This window comes from Hyperolius riggenbachi, chromosome 1, assembly GCF_040937935.1.
Source record: "Hyperolius riggenbachi isolate aHypRig1 chromosome 1, aHypRig1.pri, whole genome shotgun sequence".
Taxonomy (NCBI): Eukaryota; Metazoa; Chordata; class Amphibia; order Anura; family Hyperoliidae; genus Hyperolius; species Hyperolius riggenbachi.
In genome coordinates, this window is record NC_090646.1 from 193,783,168 (window position 1) to 193,807,837 (window position 24,670).

The 24,670-nt window shown below is 41.9% G+C and overlaps 1 protein-coding gene across 5 annotated transcripts in view; it reads right to left on the reverse strand.

Annotated features, from left to right (window-relative positions):
- Window positions 1-24,670, reverse strand: part of INPP4B (inositol polyphosphate-4-phosphatase type II B) — a 668,171-nt gene that overhangs the window by 294,012 nt on the left and 349,489 nt on the right. For all 5 annotated transcript variants that reach the window (XM_068279481.1, XM_068279471.1, XM_068279463.1 and 2 more), the window contains exon 7: window positions 15,541-15,688. In XM_068279481.1, the coding sequence (XP_068135582.1) occupies window positions 15,541-15,688 (148 nt within the window). The remainder of the gene's footprint in view (window positions 1-15,540; window positions 15,689-24,670) is intronic.

The following is a 24,670-nucleotide window of genomic DNA, read 5'->3' on the forward strand; positions in this document are numbered from 1 at the left end:
ACAGCGCGGCTGAACGAGATTTTTTTCCCCCCCAAATACCGGGGCAAAGATCCACGACTTTCCAGGTCATGGATTTTGCTGCCCAGGGGAGGCAGAGCTTTGCGCTGTAGCTCTGCCTCCAGTCCAGTCCATCTCCGCTGATCATCACCTCTACCCGCCCCTCTCAGTCTTCTTTCATTGAGAGGGGCCGGGAGAGGCGGCGATCAGCGGAAATTGACTGGACTGGAGGCAGAGCTACAGCGCAAAGCTCTGCCTCCTCCAGGAAGCCGCGCTGATGCGGCGAATCATCTATGGTGTTAATGATTAACATACTCTATGTGAACAATAATAAATATAAATTAATTTGGCTTCAGACTTTCTTTAAATGGAACCTTAACTGAGAGGGATATGGATGTTTCTTTTTAAACAATACCAGTTGCCTGTCAGTCCTAATGATTTCTTTGGCTGCAGTAGTGGCTGAATCACACACCTGAAACATGTATGCAGCTAATCCAGTCTGACTTCAGTCAGAGCACCTGATCTGCATGCTTGTTGAGGTGCTGTGGCTAAAAGTATTAGAGACACAGGATCAGCAGGAGAGTCAGGCATCTGGTATTATTTTAAAAGGAACAATGCATATCCTTCTCAATTTAGGTTCCCTTTAACCTGGAATTTTTCATTCACTCAAGTATAAGTCTACCCAGCAAAGTTAATGGCTGCACTTGTGGTTCAGGAGGAGTAATGTCTGCACTGCATTGAGTATTGCAGCCATTAACCCCTCACGTCCCTTAACCTCCCTAGTGTTCTGGGCGAGCTGTGCTCATCCAGAGATGCTAGAGGGCACCGCTCAGGCCCCGCTGGGCCAATTTTGACAATTTTTTTTAAAAACACGCAGCTAGCACTTTGCGGCCGCGGGAATTGAAACGCCCAGCAGGTTAAAAGCAGCCAATACCTCCTCCAGGCCACCAAGTGCTGCAATAATTCACTCTCCTTTATGCAGCCCCGTATTTCCCCCCTGCCTCTTTCTTTGTTAAATGTTGTGGCCAGGACTTTCAGACCTGTTTTTTTCTTGGCATTTCCTTTTCTCAAAGTATCACTTACCACTGGGTAAATTGCTGCAAATGGGAATGTCTCTATTAGTGCACACATTATTGCGTGTGCTCAGTGTTGCCCATGACTCATGTATAAGGCGACCCCTGTACTTTTATGAAGTGAATCAGACCTAAATTTCTAGACTTATACTCGAGTACCTGTATATGTGGTATGTATTGCTATTTCAGTTGTTCAAGGGAGCGTAAGCTTTCTTTTAAATCTGTTGAAGACACATGAGACTAATTGTATGTTCCTGAAAATGGAAGGCTAAATACAGCTTACATGCATTCTGCTATGTGCGGTATATAGAAAAATATAGATTAAAAAAAAAAACAAAGAAAAACACAGGTTACAATGACAAAATATACTACTTTGGAATGTTCTAAGATGTAAACAATCATTTAAAGGTGGCATCACACATTAAACTAAAATATTCAGACAAATCAAGAACAATTAAAAAAGATTTTTTTCATCTATGCCTGTTATTGTGTTACGCTACAACTCAAAACCATGCAGACATAGTAATTACAATCTTTACAATTTACGTATTTTCCTCTTCCATTGTGCTCTGAAGTAACTACTAATTACCCACATGTTCTAGATTAAGAAGTGCTCTTGTCTTTAGAATGAATGAGCGCATGATTAATTTGATGATTACTTAAGCCTTGGAGGAAAATAAAGTATTTACAATTTATCAGAAACGGTCTGTCAAGCTGCTAAAGAAAGTAACAGCATAACAGCAACAGCAGTAGAATTATTTGACGCGTGTGAAACATCTTTATAGCTGCCAGACAAATGGTGACACGCAATCATGATTTAGCCATTCTGACTTCTACATACAAAGAAAAACAAGCATTTTGACATTCCTGATGATTTCTTACTGTGGATATGGTTTAGTTTACAATAATGAAATAATCTGCTAAGAATATTAAATCATATTAAAGAATACCTGTCACTAGTTTAAATAAGTGGCAGGGTACTTTAAAGCTGCAGGTTACTTATAACAAAATGGTATTTTAAAGCAAACCTGAACTGAAAAATAAAAGTCAAAATAAACATACACATGTCATACTTACCTCCTGTGTAGTTTATCCATCAATCTTTTTGTCCTCTCCCATGTCCTAATTGTCGACTGTGATCTATGGACTTCTCCGTCCTCCATTTTAAAAATTGTGATGACCCTTTAACAGCTTCCTGGTCAGCACACTGTTAACTGTGATATCACCCACTTGAGTCATAGGGAAACATGGGCATTACCTTGCACATCAGTAGTCCTTTCAGTTATAACTGACAGCAACTGATATATTTCAGTTCTAAAAATCTGTTGTCAGAACTGGCAGGAATCATTCTAATGGTCAGCTTCTGAGAGGAAACGACGGTGAGGTAAGTATGTAATATTCATTTGCAGGTACATCATGTGTTTATTTTAAATTTTACTCTGTTCAGGTTCACTTTAAGCACATTCCTTTTACAGATTTTCCCTCTACTTACATACAAATCAAGATTTATACTTTTTCTACTACTCCTGTTCCATGTGCAGCAGCAGTGCCCCTCCCATTTCTTGACTAGCCCCTTCCCCTAAGTGTAATACCCATGTACAGCAGTCCCTTAATTTCATGTATACAGTGGGATGCGAAAGTTTGGGCAACCTTTGTTAACCTCTTGAGGACCACAGTGTTAAACCCCCCTAAAGACCAGGCCATTTTTTAATAGGCCACTGCAGCTTTAAGGCCAAGCTGCAAGGCTGCACAACACAGCACACAAGTGATTCCCTTACCCCCTTTTTTCTCCACCAACAGAGCTCTCTGTTCGTGGGGTCTGATCGCTCCCCCTGTGTTTATTTTGTTAATAAATATTTTTATGCTTATTTTTTAAATAAATTTTACTATTATTTATTTATTTATTTTCCCTCCCTCCCCGCAGCCAGCCAATCATGGCGATCGGCTGTTATAGGCTTCTGCCTATAAGAGCCGATCATTCTCTAGTGTCCCAGGTGGACAGCCGTGTCACATGGCTGTCCCCAGTACAGCGCTGCTGCATATTGCAGTGCTGTACAAGGTAATTAGACGGCATCTAACAGTCTTCGAGCGGCGATCGCCGCTGGGAGACTGAAAGTGGAGCCCCGCCTACCAAGCAGGAGATGCACGTGCAGGCGATCTCCTGCACTGTGAGCCCCAAGGACCTTACGCCGATCTGCGTTAGGCGGTCCTGGGGCTGAGGGGAAAAGGAAAAAACATCCAGTATGCGGCAGTCCTGTGGGCGAAAATGCCTTGTTGATGCTAGAGGTCAGAGGAGAATGGGCCGACTGATTCAAGCTGATAGAAGAGCAACGTTGACTGAAATAACCACTCGTTACAACCGAGGTATGCAGCAAAGCATTTGTGAAGCCACAACACACACAACCTTGGGGCGGATGGGCTACAACAACAGAACACCCCACCGGGTACCACTCATCCCCACTACAAATAGGAAAAAGAGGCTACAATTTGCAAAAGCTCACCAACATTGGACAGTTGAAGACTGGAAAACTGTTTCCTGGTCTGATGAGTCTCGATAGAGTCCGAATTTCGAGTAAACAGAATGAGAACATGGATCCATGATGCCTTATTACCACTGTGCAGGCTGGTGGTGGTGTAATGGTGTGGGGGATGTTTTCTTGGCACACTTTAGGACCCTTAGTGCCAATTGGGCATCATTTAAATGCCACAGGCTACCTGAGCATTGTTTCTGACTATGGCCATCCTTTCATGACCACCAGGTACCCATCCTCTGATAGCTACTTCCAGCAGGATAATGTACCATGTCACAAAGCTGGAAACATTTCAAATTGGTTTCTTGAACATCACAATGAGCTCACTGTACTAAAATGGCCCCCAAAGTCACCAGATCTCAACCCAATAGAGCATCTTTGGGATGTGATGGAACGGGAGCTTTGTGCCCTGGATGTGCATCCCACAAATCTCCATCAACTGCAAGATGCTATCCTATCAATATGGGCCAACATTTTTAAAGAATGCTTTCAGCACCTTGTTGAATCAATGTCACGTAGAATTAGAATTAAGGCAGTTCTGAAGGCGGAAGGGGGTCACTGTATTAACACTGTATGAGTATGGTGTTCCTAATAATCCTTTAGGTGAGTTGTGTTTAAACATACTATATATATATATATATATATATATATATATATAGAGAGAGAGAGAGAGAGAGAGAGAGAGAGAGAGAGAGAGAGAGAGAGAGTTTCAAATTATTATGCCAATTATATTGAAGTGTCATAATGAATAAATATTTTGTTTGAAATTAAACTCTTGGATGGTATTGATTCTCAGGGCTTTTTTGATAACTGAAATTAATCTTGGACAACTAGTCCGCCAGATGAGTCTCCCGCCCCCCCCCCCCCCCAACACATCGCAAAGGCTGAGTAAGCCTAAGTGAACTTTTTGACCTTTATAAAAACGTGAATATCTCAAAAACTATAAACCACAAAACTGCTCAGCGCTCAGATGAATACCTAGCCAATATGGTCCAGTATATATTATCTATAATCAATATGATTATTCAACTATGACACATTTATAGTCCTTATATAATAAGTATACAACAATCTGGAAATTGTGAACAGTACAGTCCTTGTATGCTACACACAGTTCAATGGGTGCGCTTCTGGAAAAAAGGCTTGAGTCAGTCCTTCCTTGCAAACACTATTTCTATGCCAGACCAGCGCTACGACCATGCATCCTTTTGTATAGATTGTAGCCACCACCAAGGACACACTAAAAGATGCACACTCACCAGCTGCGATGGGCCATTAGTCACAGTGGCCTTAATCCGCTTGTGGGGTACTTATCAGGCTCCCCATACCCTGTGGCTGACACCACTCACAGATCTCTCCTTATCTCCTTCTTGGGTCACATATACACTCTGCTCGCTCTAGTCTCGAAGGTAGTGCCTTCCGTGTCGCTCATGGCGGCGGCTCCGACAAGCACAGCTACGCGACGGGGGGGGGGAGGGGGCTCTGGACGGGGGGGTCTGTCAGGGCTGCCTGAAGAGCGCTGTACGGCGTTCCTCTATCCGGGGCCTCTTCCTCCTTCACCGCCGCAAACGTCCTTATTCCTCCTCACACTCCAAGCCGCTGGTCACACTCGCCTCTGCCAAACGCTTCACGCCGTACAGCGCTCTTCAGGCAGCCCTGACAGACCCCCCCCCTTCCCCCCCCCCCCGTCGCGTAGCTGTGCTTGTCGGAGCCGCCGCCATGAGTGACACGGAAGGCACTACCTTCGAGACTAGAGCGAGCAGAGTGTATACGTGACCCAAGAAGGAGATAAGGAGAAATCTGTGAGTGGTGTCAGTCACAGGGTATGGGGAGCCTGATAAGTACCCCACAAGCGGATTAAGGCCACTGTGACTAATGGCCCATCGCAGCTGGTGAGTGTGGATCTTTTAGGGTGTCCTTGGTGGTGGCTACAATCTATACAAAAGGATGCATGGTCGTAGCGCTGGTCTGGCATAGAAATAGTATCTCAAAAACTATATAAAGTAGAAAGATGATTTTTAAAGCACAAATGAGCACATACACAGTGATACCCACCCATACCAGCTTCATGTATGTAGGTTGTTGTATAGGGGCTGGGTGATGGTATTGTTTTGGAAAAAATAAATAAAAAATAGCAGCAGCACAAATCTTAATTTTTGCAGCACAAATGGGCACACACATGGCACTAATCAATCATGGAATTTTTCTGTGTGCTGATTGTGTGTGTGTGTGTGTGTGTGTGTGTGTGTGGGGGGGGGGGGGGGCAGCTTCACACAGCCTAGTTCGGCCCCTTTGGAGTCACTGAAGGTGTGAAGATGACCTCTGAAAAGTATGTGGAGTTTCTGACTGACCACTTTTTTACATAGTACAAAAAGAAGAACCCCTTTTTTTGTGATAAAATCATCTTCTAGCATTCATTTACCATCTCACGCTGCAAGGATTACCTTTGCGTCTTTAGCTGTTACTTGCATAAAAGGAGAGAAACTCATGGTGTCGCCCCCATCCTCCCATGACCTCCATCCTACTGACAACCTTTGGAGCAGCCTCAGAGCAAAAGATCTATGAGGGTGGAAGGCAGTTTACATCTACACAGCAGCTCTGGGGAGCTATTCTGAGAGAATGTCAAGCAGAAACTCTCCAAAAACACACAAGTTCAATGGATGCAAGAATTGTAAAGCTACTAGTAAATGTAGTTGACCTATTAAGATAATTTTATTGAACTAGCTTTTGTTTTCAGAAAAGATGACCTCAGAATGCTGCAAGTTCATAAAATGACAATATTAGTTCTTTACAACCCATCAAATGTTTTGAAATTCTAAGGTGCGTAATAATTTGGAACTGTGCATTTTACATTTTTAAAAAACATACAATTATCATTAGGAGGTTTATTCAATAACATTCGAATTATACTATAATGGTTCATTACTCAAAAATGATACTGACTGCCACTTGCATCAACTTTAGGAAGATCAGAAAAAAATATAATTTGCATAATAATTTGGAACGTGGTTTGTGTGTATATATACTATATATATATATATATATGAAATTACCATTAAGGTAGCCACACACAATTTTTTCATATTTCCCTCCAATTTTAGCCATCCAATCGTTTTTTTAACTGATTGTCACATTTGAAAATTTTGACCAAGGCATCTGGCCCATGTTAAATTTTTCCCTAATGATGAAAAAAAAATGATTGACAGCTCTGAAAAAATAACTTGGGTCTATATATATCAAGAAATAGACATTCTATCCTACGCCATTCAATCTAATGAAAAATTGTACAAAAATGTCCACCACTTATGATCGAGTTTTATCAAAACAACTGGGAAATTTGTGTATGGCTAACTTTATAGACACAGTGCCCTAGCAATCAGAGAACCATCAGCTAAATGAATGTGTTCTGAAAATCAGATTAGAGTGCATGTTATGGAAAAGGACCCTTACTGTCTTCAGCAGCTTTCAGAGGTCACTTAAGAACATCAGCTCTACAATTACGGTAATTTCCAGTATTTACATAAATTAAGATAGTGATATGTTTCTGACCTCTGTTGTGCAGTGATATTAAGGTCATGGCAATGCTTTGCTTATACGCTATGCAGAATGCGGTATTACACTGTACTGATAACCACCATACTTGTGCTGTCACTGCAGGAGAAGGTCAGGAATGCTATAACATTAAAGGATAAGTGGACTTAGAATTACAATATGTTGAATCCACCCTAGACTACACAGCACAATAGTATTTAATTATTGATTTTGCCTCCCTGAAGAACTGAGTTCCTAGTAGCTGCTTGTTTACAAATGCTTCCTATTAACACTATTATGTACAAGTACATCATGGCATAAAAGGGAACACTGCTTTACATTTGCTTATTGTGCAGGTAGTTTCAATCCCTCTCTCTACAAAATGCCTATTATTGCCTACTAGTTGACCTAAGCCCGTTTAAAAACAAGCTCTAGGTCTGTCACCTCCGCCACATGTCAGAGAGCATGTGCGCACATGCGCAGTAGCGCAAACGCACAGGGACATGGGACGCAGAGACACAGGGAGATTATTGTATAGGATGGTTGTATGTACTAACTTACTCATGTATATTACATATATTTGATTTGTTATTTATGCATCATCTGATCAATGTTAAAGGATACCTGAAGTGAGAGGGATATGGAGGCTGACATGTATACCAGTTGCCTTGCATCCTGCTGAACTTTCATACAAACTAATTGTCTGAATCACAACTGAAACAAGCATGTGTCAAATCCAGTCAGACTTCAGTCAGAAACATCTGATCTGCATAATTGTTCAGGGTCTATTGCTCAACGCCATAAAGCTACTGGGCCCGTTTCTGTTCATTAAAATGCAGAGCTGGCAGTGCATTATGTACATAACCTGCTCCCAGTACTGTCATCTCTTTCACTTCCTAGTTAGTTTTCAAGTGCAGTGCACTGTGTCGAGCCAACCAATCACCATGCGGGTACTGAAGTACTTGAAAACTAACCAAGAAGTGAAGGAGATGCCAGCGCCAGGAGCAGGTGATGTATATAATGCGCTTCCTGATCTGCATATTGATGAACAGGGCTACCCCCCGGACCCCCTCCCAGCTCAGGCCCTCCCCGCACACTGTAGTGGTGGGGGCTATTGTTACATACTGGGTAGAAGATTAAATGTAAATATTATTATGGACTGCACTATGAAAAAGTTATTTTAATATAGACCCTGTACTGATTTAAAAACCTATTAAGGCTATTGATATAAAATCACAAATGTAATATATTTACTGTAAAAAAAAAACCTTGATTAGATGTATTAGCATTCTATGAGGTCTGCAATAACAATAACTGGTGTTTATATTTGGTACATGTGGATGTCGCTACGCCTGAAGGCTGATTTATGCAAATTAAGATTCATTAATCAAAAAAGCCGTAGAAACGTACTTCTAAATCAGTCATACTTGCACTTTTTGGGAAACTTACAAAAATAGGTATTCCAGGCTAACTAGACTTTCATGGAAGGCCCCAGATAAACTGCAGGTGCATCAGTGAAGATAACAGATTGTGCTTTCCCATTAACTCAAGGGATAGGGAACACTGTAATACATTAACTTGTGGAACCTGTGTTGCTCTTCATTGCAGTGGTGACCCCAATTAATAACTCTGATTGGGAGAGCACTTGTGGCAAAGCATACGTGGGAACATCAGACATTGCTGGCTATGCTCTGTTTGAGGTCTTTGCATATTGTTGAAATACAAAGAGAAACACACAAGTGACAATCAGTTTTAGGGTCGGTTCCCACATGTGGCCAGTGGAAGCGGACAGTGTAGATTCCGCTCCAATGTACTGCTGTGGTCCAGCTGTAGCCTGGGGCAGGTTTGTCACCTCCATAGGTAATATGGAGAATGCATCCGCCTGCCCGGAATTATCGCAGACAGCACAGAAGTGCGGCCCACTTACTACAACAGATCCCAATGGATCCGTTACAGGCTGACAAGTGTGAAGGGCCCCTATTTATAAAATAGGAGCCGTTCACTGCCAGTTTTGCGATGGGCGGAGAACGGACAAAAAATATGTCTGTTTTCAGCTCAAGTGGGAACACAGCCTTAGATGTAGCTTGCCCACTAATTATACTATTTAGATTGCACAATCAGGTTTGTATCATTAGTGGGCACCTTTAGCTTTTGTGATGTAATCTGGGGAATAAAGATCTTACAAGCTAAAGTGCGTATGCGATTAGTCCATTTATTTTGTAACATTGTATAACAACTTCACAGTTAAAGAGAACCTGAGGTGTTTTTTACAAGAGAGAATAGGACACAGAAGCATGCGCTCCACACAATGACATGCCTCTGTGTCCTTACTGTGCGCTGCTGTCCTCCCTGGGCTCTGCTGTCCTCCCTTGAAAATAGTGGCAGGCTAGCGACAATCTGCTTGTTGATAGCCTGCTATTTACCTTGTCAATCGCTGTCTCCTCCACCTCCCCCCACATTATCTCCCCTGCCTCCTCCATCGCATTGCTCTCCTCCTCTTTCAGCTTCCTCAAATCTGAAGCTAAACCGCAACCCAGGTAGTACTTCCTGGGTCGCAAAACAGCCGTCTATTTACAATGTACAGCACCGCAATCTAAGGTAGCACTGTACTCGGCTGCCCTTACAGAACAACAGGAGCGATATGCTTTCATAGGCTGATTCCTATGACAGCCGATCGTAGTGATTAAATAAACAAAAATAAACAAACATCCCTGCAGCGATCAGAGCCCACCAACGGAAAGCTCTGTTGGTGGGCAGAAAAGCGTGGGGGGAATCACTTGTGTTCTGAGTTGTACGGCCCTGCAGCAAGGCCTTAAAGCTGTAGTGGCCTAAATTGTAAAAAAATAGCCTGGTCACTAGGGGGGTGTAAGCCTACAGTCCTCAAGTGGTTAAGCACACGATCCCAGGCTGTGCCCCCCCAATCAAAATGTACCAGGAGCACCAAACATAACAATGTGTTTGATGTGAAACTGTAACGAGCATGCCATGCAATGATTAGGTTAATCCTATTAGCAGCTGAGATTCTTAGATCATTACTTTGCTGGGTATAATGTCATTGTTTGGTGGATGACAAGTGTTCTTCGGAGAGCAAGTGATGCTGTTTTTTATTTCTTTACTCTTTGCCTATATGCAGATAATTTTGATTAGTCAGCTACCTAAAACACACACCCACACACAGCCAGTGATGTTAGAAGCTCCAACCAGCATAACTGCTCCAGGTAAGTGATCTAGTGCCAACTGATATGGGTGCCAGAGCTGTTCCCCTGACAGCCACAGCTCTAGCGGAAAGAGGCATTGGAGTGCGAGGCTATGAAAGCTACAGCCTAGCCACTTTCTCAATATGACAAGATGCCTTAGGGAAACTATACCACCATTTAATCTGTGAAATGTGCACTGACCCAGTTGGCTCAGTTCATAACTTTGGCACTGTGTAGTTTGAAGGAGTTTCTGTGAACGTCAGGAATACTAACAGAATACACATTTGATCCAGCTGTGTAAATTTGGACTTACTAAGCAATGAAGACAATAGCAACTGAGATTTTTTTCTTTTCTTCACAAAGCAATGGTAGCACGAGTGTTTCTATCATGTCCAGTTCAGTTTAAAATTTAAAAAATTGGGTATTTTAAGCCCTTAAGGTAGTTGTCCACCCTTGCCATAAATTACAACCCCAGACCTGAAGAAAAAACAACATACCAGCTTCTTTCAGCTCATTAAAGATAAAGGTAAATATGTCCAGATTTGTCCCTATATAGAAATATGACAAAACTAAACTATAATATTCAGCAGTAATACATTATCTGCTCCAAAGCACAAGAAGCAATTAAGATCAAGTGATTCATTGTTACCTTCAGGGAAAATCAACCTTTTAAAGCGCTTGAAATGTGGAGCGCAGCAAAACTCTACAGAAAGCGGAAAATAAATCTCCTTTTTTGAACATTTTTATGCAAAAGAAAAAAGAAACGTTTACCGTAGTCACAACATGAATTTTTATAAGTAATAAAGGAGGCCGGCGATGCACCACATCATGTTTTGTAGAGTGTGGTTGTAAACTTCTCATTGTACAGCCCACTGGAAATGACAGCCTAATGTCATTTCCAATGAGATGTATGGCTCATGTTTAAGTTGTTAATGTGAATCCAGGCTAATCAGCAACCCCATGCATTATTCCTTGTACAGTACTTGCTACGTCAGGCTAAATAGATGCTCTCAGGTATCCAGGGCACTGCAGAGGTCACAGGAAGTCTATGGATGAATGTTTCCAATGTGTGTCATGGTATAATGGTGAGCTACCTGTCACTCAGAGACCTGCAGAGGGTCATGGGGATTATCCAGTACAATGAGGCAAATAGTGCAGCAGCCCACAGCAACAGCTGTCTATACTGGCCTTTACTGGAGGTGTGACCTGCAATTATCTGTCAGAACTACTACAGTCAGTACATTGTTACAGCTCTTTACATAGAGTTTTGCGAAAAATAAAAATGTGTGTGAATTTGGGATTGCTTTTTTCAAACAAAATTAGTTACTACTAAAGATTTTAAAGTTTTTACTGTTGGAGGAGTCATCAACGATGCAGATGCTGCATGAAGAATAAAAACACTGCATTAGGGCTCATTTCACCTAGCGATCCATCAGGTCCAGGTGCGATGTAGCATCCTGGACGATGTGTGCACGTCTTTGAGATATGTGTGTGTGGTGGTCGGGGGGGGGGGGGGGGGGTGGTACAATGTTGCTCTATGGCATCATCCATGGCCATAAAAAATGTTGCAGGCATCAGTTTTTTTCCCTAGACACGACGCACGTAATTTCCCCCATTAATTAAACCATGCGTTATAGTATAACATTTGTTGTGCATCAACTATTATATCTAATATTCGGTACAAGTGTCAAAACAACCTAAGCTAGGAAAGTGGCTTATTGTAACGATTGTGGAATTCTCTCCGTGATCAACGCACAAGACGTGCGCTGACACACTGCGGAAATCCTCCACAAGCGTATAATTTGAGGGAACCCAGCAAAAGGTGCAATGCACCTGTAGAGGGAAATTCCTGTCGGCAGATGGAGCTGTGGAGTGCAGAGGAACAGCTCCTCTGCCCTGCCACACACGCCAGACAGGAATTGCACGAAGGGAAGAAACGCAGGGCAAGATAGCCCTGAAAGAGAGAGATCAAAGCGACAGAGGGTATGTGTGTCCACCAATCTAGTCGCCACCCTGCGACGATGAACACACAACCATGAAGAACAGGTGAGAAGGCAATCGCCAGAGATGGCGATTGCTAACAGCGACACAAGACTGAATAAGCACAGATGAGGAATGTATGTATGTCCACCAATCTAGCCGCCAACCTGCGACGGCGGACACACAACAAAGGAAACCGAGTGAGAACGCAATCGCCTGAGAAGCGATTGCGAATGAGATTGAGCAAAGGGACAGATTGTATGTGTGTGCACCAAACTAGTCGCCAACCCGCGACGATGCATACACAACAGCAGATATGAAGTAGGAACGCAATCGCGGGAGAGGCGATTGCCAGAGGTGACACAAGGCTACAGCAAGGCAGAGCACGAGAGTAGCAAAGGCACAGCAAATCATACAATGATAAGATAAGGAAAAATAACAAACGCTAACTAAACGCGAACATTCGCAACAGTGCACGCGTTTATGCGCGGTCTCCGCGTGTTAAGCAGAACAGAGACAAGCATGCCTAACTAACCACCGACAGACAAACATGAAACAAAGGACGCGAGCGCTTGCTTAACGGTTACCTGACCGAGCCTCCAGCAAGCGTACGTAGCAGACAAGACAGATACATGAAAACAGGAATAAGTGAGAGAGACGGATCCACAGCACTAGCGCAAGGCGAGTGCGATCCAGGCAAGACAGATTAGATGAGATAGCTGGTAGCAACCACTGCTCCAGCTATACTCCAAGAACAAAGATCAGAACGACTTCCTGTCGACCACCGCTGGGACAGAACAATCGCAACAGACAAACAAAACAGATATGCAATCCTAACTGCACTAGGGAATCTGCCTAGTGCAGTCCCAGGAATTACTCTAAGCTAATCTTTAAACGATGAGCAAGGCTGACACTCCAGGAGTGTTTCACAGGACTAACCCTTATGACCAGCCCAGGTCTGTGATATCACATGGTATTTATAGTACAAACCTGCAGAGGATGTGGCTAGGAAATTTGCATGACCAACGTATGCAAATTCCCAAGCAGCAGCAAGCTGCAAAACTGACAAAAGGTCTCTCTTCCAGAGACCTGCAGAATGCAGACCTGAACAGTGGTCAAAAAGCTGCCTGCCTGCACAGGCAGCTGAGCGGATCATTACACTTATCAGTAGCTATGGATGAGTGTGATCTAGTGCCTAGGTTCTCAACGTGTGGTACGCGTACCCCAGGGGGTACTTCTGATTGTTCTAGGGGTACTCGGGCTTGATATACTTAACCAAAAATAAATAAATAAATAAATAAATAAATAACTATGTAACCAAGAATAACAAATTTAGAGTTTTAGAAAATGATTAATCTCATTTAAACAACACCAAATTAGTTTGTTAGTTAATTAAAAGCAATAGTAAATGCATATCAATTATCATGTACTACGATTTAGGCCCGGTTCACATTAGCGTTCGCTATGCGGATTTTCCGGATCTGATCCGGACCGCATACTGTACAAACGGAACGTACGTTCCGCATAGCAATGTAAAGGCTATGCGGACGTTCACATACGTACGTTCCGTACAGTACGGAGCCGGACCGGATCCGGACTCCGGACTCTTTTCCAACATGCGCTATGTTTTGTGTCTGGATCTCCGGCCCACGCATCCTGACCGGAGCCTGACCTGAGCCTGACAGCACCATCCGGAACACAGAAACCAATGGGAAACGGAAGGCACAGAACACACTGCCTACAAAAACCTGACGTTCTACCCCACTTCCTATGCGTATCCAAGCGGCCATTTCAGATGGGGACACATGGGCCAAGCATGTCTGGAGTGGAGCAGCAGTGACAGACGTGCTGGAGCTGTTTGGCAGAATGTCGGAGGTGGAGGTGAGGCCTACAGCGGAGGAACCTGATTGTACATGTGCACCAGGTGCACCTTCTGCTGACCCGAACATTTTTTTATGTATATTTAACTATTTTTTGCCCATGGATCCGGATGGCAGCCTGATGCATGCCTGATACAAACAGACCGGATCTGGATCGGATCCGGATCGGAACCGTACGGTTCTGATCAGGATCAGGTCAGGATCCGATCAGGATCCGATCAGGATCCGGTCCGTTTACTTGCCAAAACGCAAGTGTGAACGGGGCCTAAATATGCAGTATATATGTCATGGGGTACTTGTGATAATGTTTGCTTTGCTAGGGAGTACTTGGGAAGTACAGGGTTTTAAAAAGGGTACACACCAATAAAATGTTGAGAAACACTGATTTAGTGTACAACTGTAAAGATATATAAGTGTTCTGAGCTTACATATGCCATCTGAGCTCCTCTACATTTGCCATAAGGCACTATGCAATAGAGTTCTGATTTAAAAAATTATCTATTAGTCCGAGATTGGAAATCAGTCCAAGATGCTAATCATTGACCAAGCTTTGCTTTCTGTAGAATCTACAGATTGCCTACAGTCCGACCTGTGATTTCCCTGCACTGTTTTTAGACTTCAAGCCCAATATGCCTGGGTTTTTTTTCTCTCTTTTTCCTTCTAACTGGTGTATGTCTTGCTAGATAATGTCTGCATTATTTACTGTTGCCTTTATGTTGTTTTATGCAGCTTCATCTATATTTCACTTTGTACAGCACAGCGGAAATTATGGCAGTATATAAAATATTACTGCTAATAATAGTAACAATAATAATCATCATCATCACATGTTGTTCTTTAGATTCTACAGCCTAATTCAGCCTAATTCTATGCAGAAATCTATAAAGGTAGAGAAACAGAGATTGCAAAGCTTTAAAGCGTGCTTGAAGTTATTTTTGTGGCTTGCAACCGTCCAGTATGCTGTCTGTAAAATATTCCATGCCTGAAATTTGTAAGAGTCAATGCTGTAACATTTTACACCTGCATCCAGGAAATAAATGAGAACAGGGAACTCGGTGCATAACCACAAGAATTCCAACTCTCCTTTGCACATCTAATTGGGATGAATTAAAAGTTGGCTCAGCAAGCGCTTTAATGCAGTTCTTGCCAAGGGAAGAAGTGTTGCCTTGGGAATGAAGCACTCTGCAATACATTCAGTGCTGTGCGCAGTCACAGCAAGCTGTGGAAGGATTTGGAGACTCTGCCTTATGGTAAATAATTGCAAGGCAATTAGCAATGAAAACATCCTGGTAGCTGATTGTTTCGGCTGTCCTGAATTCATAGCACGATGCTGCTCACTTGCTACTATTACCTTCTGGTGTCTTCTTTTAAGTAGAGAGTAAGCAGTTGCTTTGGGATATGGAAAGACATGATGCTCTCTGACATCTGCTCCCGAACACAGATCCACTTGTTGTCAGATGTGGGGAATCTGTAGAACTTGTAGATGGGATTCTTTAGCACTGTTGGGTAAAAACACAGAACCTTAAAATGTCAGAAAGCAGTATAAAAATGAGAAAATGAACCCGCTCATTCAATGCTATTAATCAATTCATTCACTACATGCAAAATCTCAACAGAAGAAAACAGGTTTATGTTGAGAATGGAACACGTCATGTTTATGTTCAAACACAGTTACATTGTTTGGCTAATAACGGACATTTTTCTTTCAAGTTGAATCTCCAAAATCTAATCATTAAAGTGGACCCAAACTCTGCACAGCGCACAATGAAAAGTTTTCATTACACATATAAATGCTGGAGAATTCCAGTGCACTGAGTTGTGTGTATTTGTTTAACTACATCAGGGTGTATTTAGTTTAATCAGTAGCTGTGACTCACAGCACTGCTGTGGTTCTGCCAGGAAAACAGACAGAGGCTTAACCCTTTCTGTGCTCCCTAAAAGCTGATCCAGTTAAAACGTCATTTTTTTAGGATTTCCGTAAATTGTAAAAATGAAAATTGTATCCCTAAAGGTTATCAGGATGTGCCTAATCTTTTAGAGCACAAAGGAAGTTCTGAGTTTAGATCCACTTTGACTTAAATATTGTATTCAAAACAGAAGTGTGTCCAGAGTAGGAGGCCACAAATATGTACAAATATTACTCATTTTCCATTTTACAAAGCAAATATCACACCTATTTTCCCCAGATAATTTAGTGACCATGTGCAGCTAAGCTACTGAGCAGAAAGTAGCGCCACAGCAAAAGTATTTTACTTCTTTATAAGGAAATAGCATGTAAGATGATCTGGAGATGCAGACTGCTACTTCTCAGCCCACCACATGAACATGAACCAAATCAGTACAGTGGATACGTTGTTAGAACTTAGAGCTCCTGCCTTGCAGTGCAAAAGTCCAAGGCTGGAGTCCCAGACAGGACACTATCTGCATGGAGTTTGTATGCTCCAAGCTCCCACATTCCAAACCCAATTAGAAGACTTAATAGCTTACTCCATGCATTGCCCTTGGACAATTATTGGGGCAAGGCTTTTACTTTTGATCACCGCTATGAGACAATAAGTGATGTGACATGTGTGACACTCTTTGTAAAGTGCTGCAAAAAATGTGTCAGAGTTAGGCAGTGTTATACAACTGCAAAGCACAAATGAGTAATTGCCTTTTTAAAAACTCTTATTATTATTATTATTATTATTATTATTTGAGAATAAGATATATTTCTGTGATGACTACACTTATAAAAGGACAGAATTGGGCTTTTTTTGTTCTCCAGGGTTATAGATAATTAGAGAAATGTACTTAAAAATGTCCACTAGAAGGTAGCATCTTACAGCCTGTCATTTCAGATCACAGAGAAGATTTTTGAGGAACAAGTAAAGTAACAGCTGCGCAGGAACCCACAATCAGAACTTTTTAAAGAAATCTCATGTTAGATAACGAATGATCTTTAGCTAAGGAGAATCTTAATAAATGAAGCTCAATTGAGTTTATTAACACAGTAACAATATGCTGTAATGCATGCATTTTACACATTATTTTAGTGCATCACACATGCATGATGGTAAATGCGTGTTAGGGGCTTAACACTCAAAACTTTACACCTGTAAAAGTCAACCTGGGAGCTTTCAAGCACAAAACAATCGGATACTTACCTCAGGAGAGAGAAGCCTCTGGATCCTTCAGAGGCTTCCCCTGTCCTCCTCCACCAGGCTGCTCCAGCAACGAGATCCCTAAAGATCGCAGGTGTGTGACCGCACTGTGCCTGCCCAGTATCACGGACCCACTTGGGCTTCGGTGGAAAATGTCAAGCCCAATTGTGTCCATGCTACTGGCCAGGGGCAGTAACATGGACCTGATCGTTCTGGGCTTTTTACGCCAAAACACAAGCAGGCCATGCTACTGCACATGCATGAGCTGTCAACAAGCCCTCGACTGTTTTGCAGAGGGGACAGCACTGGAATGGTCTGGTGGAGGAGGACAAAGGAAGCCCCCTCAATAGAGGGGGCTTCCAACTACTGAGGTGAGTATCTCTTTGGGGCATGTTTTTTTTCCCTACAGGCACACGTTAAATATATAAAGTATAAAATAATGGGCATGTGAGCAGGTAATGCATGCCAGTCATCCTATGTGTTGTATAGCTAATGGATGTTAAGATTTGAGTGGTAAGACTTTACATGCATGCTCGGTGTGGTAAAATAACATGCACAAATCCACATGATACAGCATAGCTCTGCTTTGTGAATCCACCTCACAATATCCAAAACACACCACACTAAAGACCTACTAAACTTCAGATCATGAAGTCTGTCAAACAACCTATGTGTAGGGCCGGTTTAAGCAACAATGGGGGCCCAGGGCAAAATAAACCTGGGGGCCCCCTCAACATATACCCCGGAACAAAAATCGGCATTAGGGGACCTTTTTTGCAGCTGGCATAGTCAGGGTGTGAAGCCCCAATCGGTCGGAGCTCCACATTCTGGCTATCCCAGCCTGCATGGGGGACAAGGGGTTAAAAAGTTTCAGGAGGGGGGGACCCCACATAATTTTTTCTTAAAAAATTCCCACACTCTAAACATAAATTTTTTTTTGGGAAAATAGGAAAAAATGCCAGGGATCTTCATACAGCCATATTGCGGCTGTATAGCGATCCCTGGCCAAAGCGCTGCGGCTGCGTATAGACCCCCCTGGAAACCACGTCAGGAAATGTATTGTGCTTTCGTTTGATGCATGTAAAATTACCCTACCGTTAGGCTTGCTACTAAAAGTTACATTTACCGCATTCAAAACTATACTTTTTTCCTTCTAAACTTTAAAATCGATTTTCTCAAAAACTATAAGGTCTTTTTGAAAAATTGTTTTTTCCTCTTATTCCTAATGATCTCCTTAACATATCCTGCACATTTAGGGTTTCTAGCATGTAAGGTGGATTTGCTATTAACCATTAAAGTCGGCAGGTTTTTAAATGTGTTTTTTTTTCCTTTGAAACTTTAAAATCGATTTTCTCAAAAACTATAAGGTCGATTTGAAATTTTTTTTCCTCTTGTAGCCACTGGGGGCCCCTACAAGCTCTGGGGCCCTGGGGCAGCTGCCTCCTTTGCCTTAATGGTAGTGCCGGCCCTGTGTGTATGCAAACATAATCAGGATTATGATTTGTGTTATGTTATATATCAAACAGTGACCTGAAACCATCTGATCATTCCTGTTTTGTCTTTTGATCATTTTGTCTATTTAAATAAACCTAGTTTAAATTAAAAAAAGTCCCCCATAAGCAAATAAAAATGTTTGGTTTCTAAACTATTAGTAATTATTAATGGGGAAAAAAAATAACATGCATATTCCACTTCTCCATGGAGGAAAGTACATTTAGCTTTTCAAAACCTCTAGCTGCTGGTAAATTAACTATAGGCCAGCTAAGTGACTGGTAGCTGGCGGCTATGATTAGCTGAATTTTTGATCAGTGGGAATTTGTATATTAGGAAGATACTGCATTAATTAATAGCAATGATATAATGATCTCAAATATACTGAAAATAGCTTGCTCTGATATTAGTTAAACTCTCATTTTAAAGGCATTCTTAAAGGGCAACTGAAGTGAGAAGAATATGGAGGCTGCCATATTTATTTCCTTTTAAATAATACCAGCTGCCTGGCAGCCCTGTTGATCTGTTTGGCTGCAGTAGTGTCTGAATAACACCAGAAACAAGCATGCAGCTAATCTTGCCCGATCTGACAACAATGTCAGAAACACCTGATCTGCGGCATGCTTGTTCAGGATCTGTGGCTAAACGTATTAGAGGCAGAGGATCATCAGGGCTGCCAGGCAATTGGTATTGCTTAAAAGGAAATACATATGTCAGCCTTCATTTCCCTCTCACTTCAGTTGTCCTTTAAGAAGTAACCAACAAAGCTGATGCTATAAAGAGTAACATTTCACTTTGCTTGTTTTCAGTTTAAATAACCAATGCGATTTATGTAAAATGTATTTTTCCTTTAAATTCCCTGTAACCTGTTTCAGTATACAAAGTGCAAACATGCAAAGTATTGTTTTTTACCATTATAGCATCAGGGCCAAATAACTGATATTAGGTTTGAGCAGGCATGGATAAACAGATTGCAAAAAACAGCTATAAAACAAGCTGGCAAGCCTTTAAGGTCACGTGCAAAAGTTTATAATCCTACAGTGGACAATATATACCGTAACAGCCTAGAACATCTACAGCCCTCCTTGCGTGTTGTCCTTGTCCTACATCTGCCCTGTCCTTCCTGCATAAAACGATCTGTTTACTTCCCCATTTTGGAATAATACAAGTGATAAAAATGGCTTGCCATAACTCTGCGGGATTTATACTATGCGATATAATAGATGCCATGATTACGGTGCGTTTATGTCAGATATGTGAGCTCAACAGTCTCCGCATAAAACCCTTTATGTAAGTACCCATTAAAAACTTCCAAGAAGTACTCCATGAACTTCTATACTCCCCATAAACCGCTTGAGTTACGGCATCTGCATTTACTTTTAAAGCATTTACATTGAAGAGCCCCGGGAAAAATAGTTACAAGTCATTTCTATTTTTAAACATAAAACATGAACTGAATATTTAATGGCTGCGTAGAAAGGCTAAAAAAAAAAAATCTAAATGCAGTTAAAGCTGGCAATGCAAATGAATAATGTTCTGACACCATCTATTGCCTGCCAGGTAAGGTAATTCATCATTGGATATCCGTGTCTGCCTGTAACACAAGCGCTTAGTCACGCTAATCCAGCTTACCTGGTCAAGGGCCAGGCCATATTTGATCATCATTTGAATAACAGAAGTAGCCTTCTGAATGATGTATTAAATTTATTCCACACTATTCTCTACCATTCTGCAGAAAATACTAAACTAATTACATCAGTTCCTGCCACCACGCAACGTCCAATCCAATCTCTTTACCATAATCAATAAGATGTGCAAACTGGGCCAAGTGTTGTGTGGAAGCCAAAAATACCAGCGTAAGATGTAAAGGCCAATAAACCTACTTACTCACCTGAAGAGGAGCATGTAATTCCAGAACAGAGAACTATGGTCATATAATAGTTACACTACTGAAAATGAATCCTAGTGTTTCATCTTTGCAAGGAAAAAACTAGAGGGTGCACATGGCAGCTGGACCCTACAGCCTGTCAATGCTAAACTTGTATAATGATCAGAGATGGATTAAGATGTAATAGGGCCCTGGGCAAGGTACAGATTTGTTGCCCCCTTGTGGTCTTTTTGGTAAGAGAGATGTCAGAGAAGGTGGCAGGTTTGCCCCTTGACACCCACTAGGCCCCACCTGCCTAGGTTTCCTGGTGGATGATCCTGTTCTGATAACTATGCACAAGTATTATATTTAACACTTGTCTCTGTTAAACTTAAAATGTACCTAAAGTGAAATTTTTAGTGATTGGGTGAATTGGGTTCTTCAGTTATGTTGTCGTCAGGGACACATACCTCTGTGTCTCCATGGCGCCGGCCACAAACCCCCCTATTGGCCGTAAACATCAGGTGTAGACCGTGACAAGCCACTAGTCGAAGTCTAGTTGTGTGTCAGAAATCAGTAGGGAAAGCATCAGTTGCAATGGTATGCCTATAACATCCCATTCCAGCCAATCACTAAATGCTAATGTGTTGGGGGTGGTGTCATTTTACCCACGAATGGACAGCGGCAATACTCGATAAGCTGGAGCTGTGGTGCTAGGTGAATTACTCGTATCTTGCCTCTGATGATACCCAAGTTATAGCAAAAGATGGCTATTCAGTGGGAGTTTGGTCTGCATATGTCTACTTAGATCTGCTGGTATGCTGCATGTAAGTATGTAAAATACTGCTTTTTTACATTGCTCATATTGGAGATGCTGTCACTATTATAAATAGGGCTAAACACAGTAATTCAAGTATATTGCATTGTTGATCAGATCAGGGTCTCATTTTAAGTATACTTAAAGAGAATCTGTACTCTAATATTCTTACACTAAAAAGCATACCATTCTATTCATTATTTTCTCCTGTGCCCCTCTGTGCTGTTTCTGCCACTCTCTGCTGCAATCCTGGCTTGTAATTAACAGTTTTAGGCAGTGTTTACAAACAAACTAACCAGCTTGTAATAGGCTCAGCTAAGCATAGTGTGTGAGTCATTCAGAGTGTGCAGGGGGCCTGCAGAGGGTGTGTATCGCTTCTACCAATCACAAGCAGCCCTGCACATTCCACACAATCAAGCCTTAGCCCGACAGACACGACAGAGAAAAGATACATTGATTTATTACAGAGACAGTGCAATTAGGAAAGACTGCAGTAAGCCAGAGCAGATTAGAACAGGCATAGGAACTTATAGGATAGAAGAACTAAGGCTGAAAAATTTGTTACAGGGTCTCTTTAAGTAGTTTTTATGCCAGCACTTGAAGCCACATTGAAAACCTATTAAAGAAAATAACCTTCATTGCCTAGATACATAGTCTATCTTAGCTACACCTATGCAGATAAAGTTGTTCAGAAATATGATTTGTATGTTATTACAATAACAATGGAAGTTGTTCAGTTGACAGTGTGGGCATATCATGCAAGAATAGACATCAATGTGTTCTACATTCATTATTCCAGTCTAGAAGAGCTCACGCCGATGATCTTTGTTTACAGGCTTCTGAGCACAATTGGATATTCTCCAAAAAATGGAACAAAACACTGCTGTTACATTTTGACATAGTAAAATTGTACTCTAGGTATGGGATGGGTAGTATTAGTAAGATATAAATGTGACACTCACCATAATTATATACAATAGTAGTCTTATAATAATAACAGTCACACAGTTCATTTTACACATGAACCACACACAGAAGCGTTTCACAGCCCACTGTACAAACTGATTTCCTCTCTTTTAAGAACATTGTAAAACACTGCCAAAACATAGCAAATGCATCCCAAAAAACATCACTAAAACAATACTGGTACTAACTGTGTCTCAAAATACAATAAGAATCAGGGCCTGGCCAAGGCAGAGGCAGGCTCCAGCCTCAGGGTGCAGTGTAGGAGGGGGCGCATAACTCATTCAGCTATCATTCCCCCATTGTGTTTGAAGCAGAAAGAAATAAGAAAAGGGGATACATGGCAGTGACTGCAAGCCAGATAACTAGAGATGAAGGTGTTGGGGGAGTTGGCGGCCTTGGGGCGCCTCTTAGTCCAATAGCAATCAGTGTGTGACAGCTGGGATGGGGGGGCACACTTTGGTCTATCAGCCTTAGGTGCTGGAGGACCTTGTCCCAACTCTGATAAGAACACCTGGTGAATGTTTAAGCTGAGCTATAGTAAAGAGAATGAAGCAACAAAGTGAAACAACTAGCAATAATGTCAGAACTGGAAGGGATCGTTGTAAGAAGAAAAGTGGGAGCTTCTGAGAGGAACTGACGGTGAGGTAAGTATATAAAATTAATTTGCAGCTACGTCATGTGTTTATTTTAAATAATTTTACTCGCTTCAGGTTCCCTTTAAATACACTGTATATACTTGCGTATAAGCCTAATTTTTCAGCATAAAAAATTTGCTGAAAAGTTACCCCTTTGGCTTATATGCGAGTCAGTGGCGCAAAACAGATGGTGGAGCAGGTTTTGTTAATGGTAGAGGGGCATATGGATTGTGTATTAGTGATCCTGCTCTTACCAGGTGGCTCTCTGCTTTCCTGGTTTCTGAGGGAAAAGTGGGTACCTCGGTTTATACACGGGTCGGCTTATCTGTGACTATATACGGTAGTCCTTGCACAGATCACCACACCCTCAGCTGAAGGGCTATCAGAGTAGACACACCCAATGAACTTACATTTGCTATCATAGTATCTCAAGGCATGGAAACATGTGCTACTCCATCAATAGCAATTTCTATACAATGAATGTGCGCTCTATAGTGTTGTACAATATCCCCAAATGTAAGTGTTAAACATTGGATCGTAGTCCTTATCACCAAACATATAGTGCTTCAGTTCTACAGTCCCATGGATACTGCGCTCTCAATAATGTCCACCTGCTTCCAAATGTATAATGAAGTAAACAGATAAAATGGCACAAATGTAATGCATACTAATTCACTCAAATGGTCATAGCAGATTGAAATCCCATTTTTTCTGTCCACTTATAAAAAAGATCATTCAGATGTTTGATATCAATCACTTTATGTTGACATTGCCATGTTGCTTTATTAAATGTTTGTCAGTTCTAATGTATATCAGTTAGGGCCGGCTCACACGGATGCTTGGCGGCATTTACGTTTCCATTCAAGCGATGGGAGCGTTTAACATCACGTGGTTACCGTTGATTACCGTCGACTGTGCAAATGCAGCGTTGCGATCCCGATTTTCCCCGTTTTTTCAGGCTACCCTGGATGCCTCATTGAGTCACCACTGCGTCTTCATGCCCCCTTGCAGGGACGAAAACTGCTGATCGCGAAGGGACGCCGATGATCACTGCAGCGAGCCCCCAAACAAGACGCCGTGAGATGAGACGAGAAAGAGGAGCCGGAAGCCGCCCGTCTGAACCTGCCCTTATATGAAAGACATATGCACTGAATGGACAAATGAAAACAGGGATGGTTAATGAGATAACTGCAATTCAGAGTGATGCAGATTTTATGGAATAATATCCTGCAAGGGGGCACAGAACCACTTAAGAGGTGCCCCCCTTTGGGATTGTGGTAGCCTGTGGAGAAATTATTACAAGCAGATATTGTGCATTATATAATACTGTCATTAGCCAGCCCTCCCTCCTAGATAGTTGCTGAGCACTTAAAGTGGACCCAAATTAAAAATACAAGATTTCAGAAATAAAATCTATTTTCTAAATTATAATAATAAATAGCAGCCTTTTTTCAGCTGCATGATGACAAATATAAAATATTTTACATTTATTGGAGGAACCCCTCCCTTCCTTTCAAATTGCCTGGACAAAATCCGGCAAACTGGTGAAGTAGGTGGTGTCC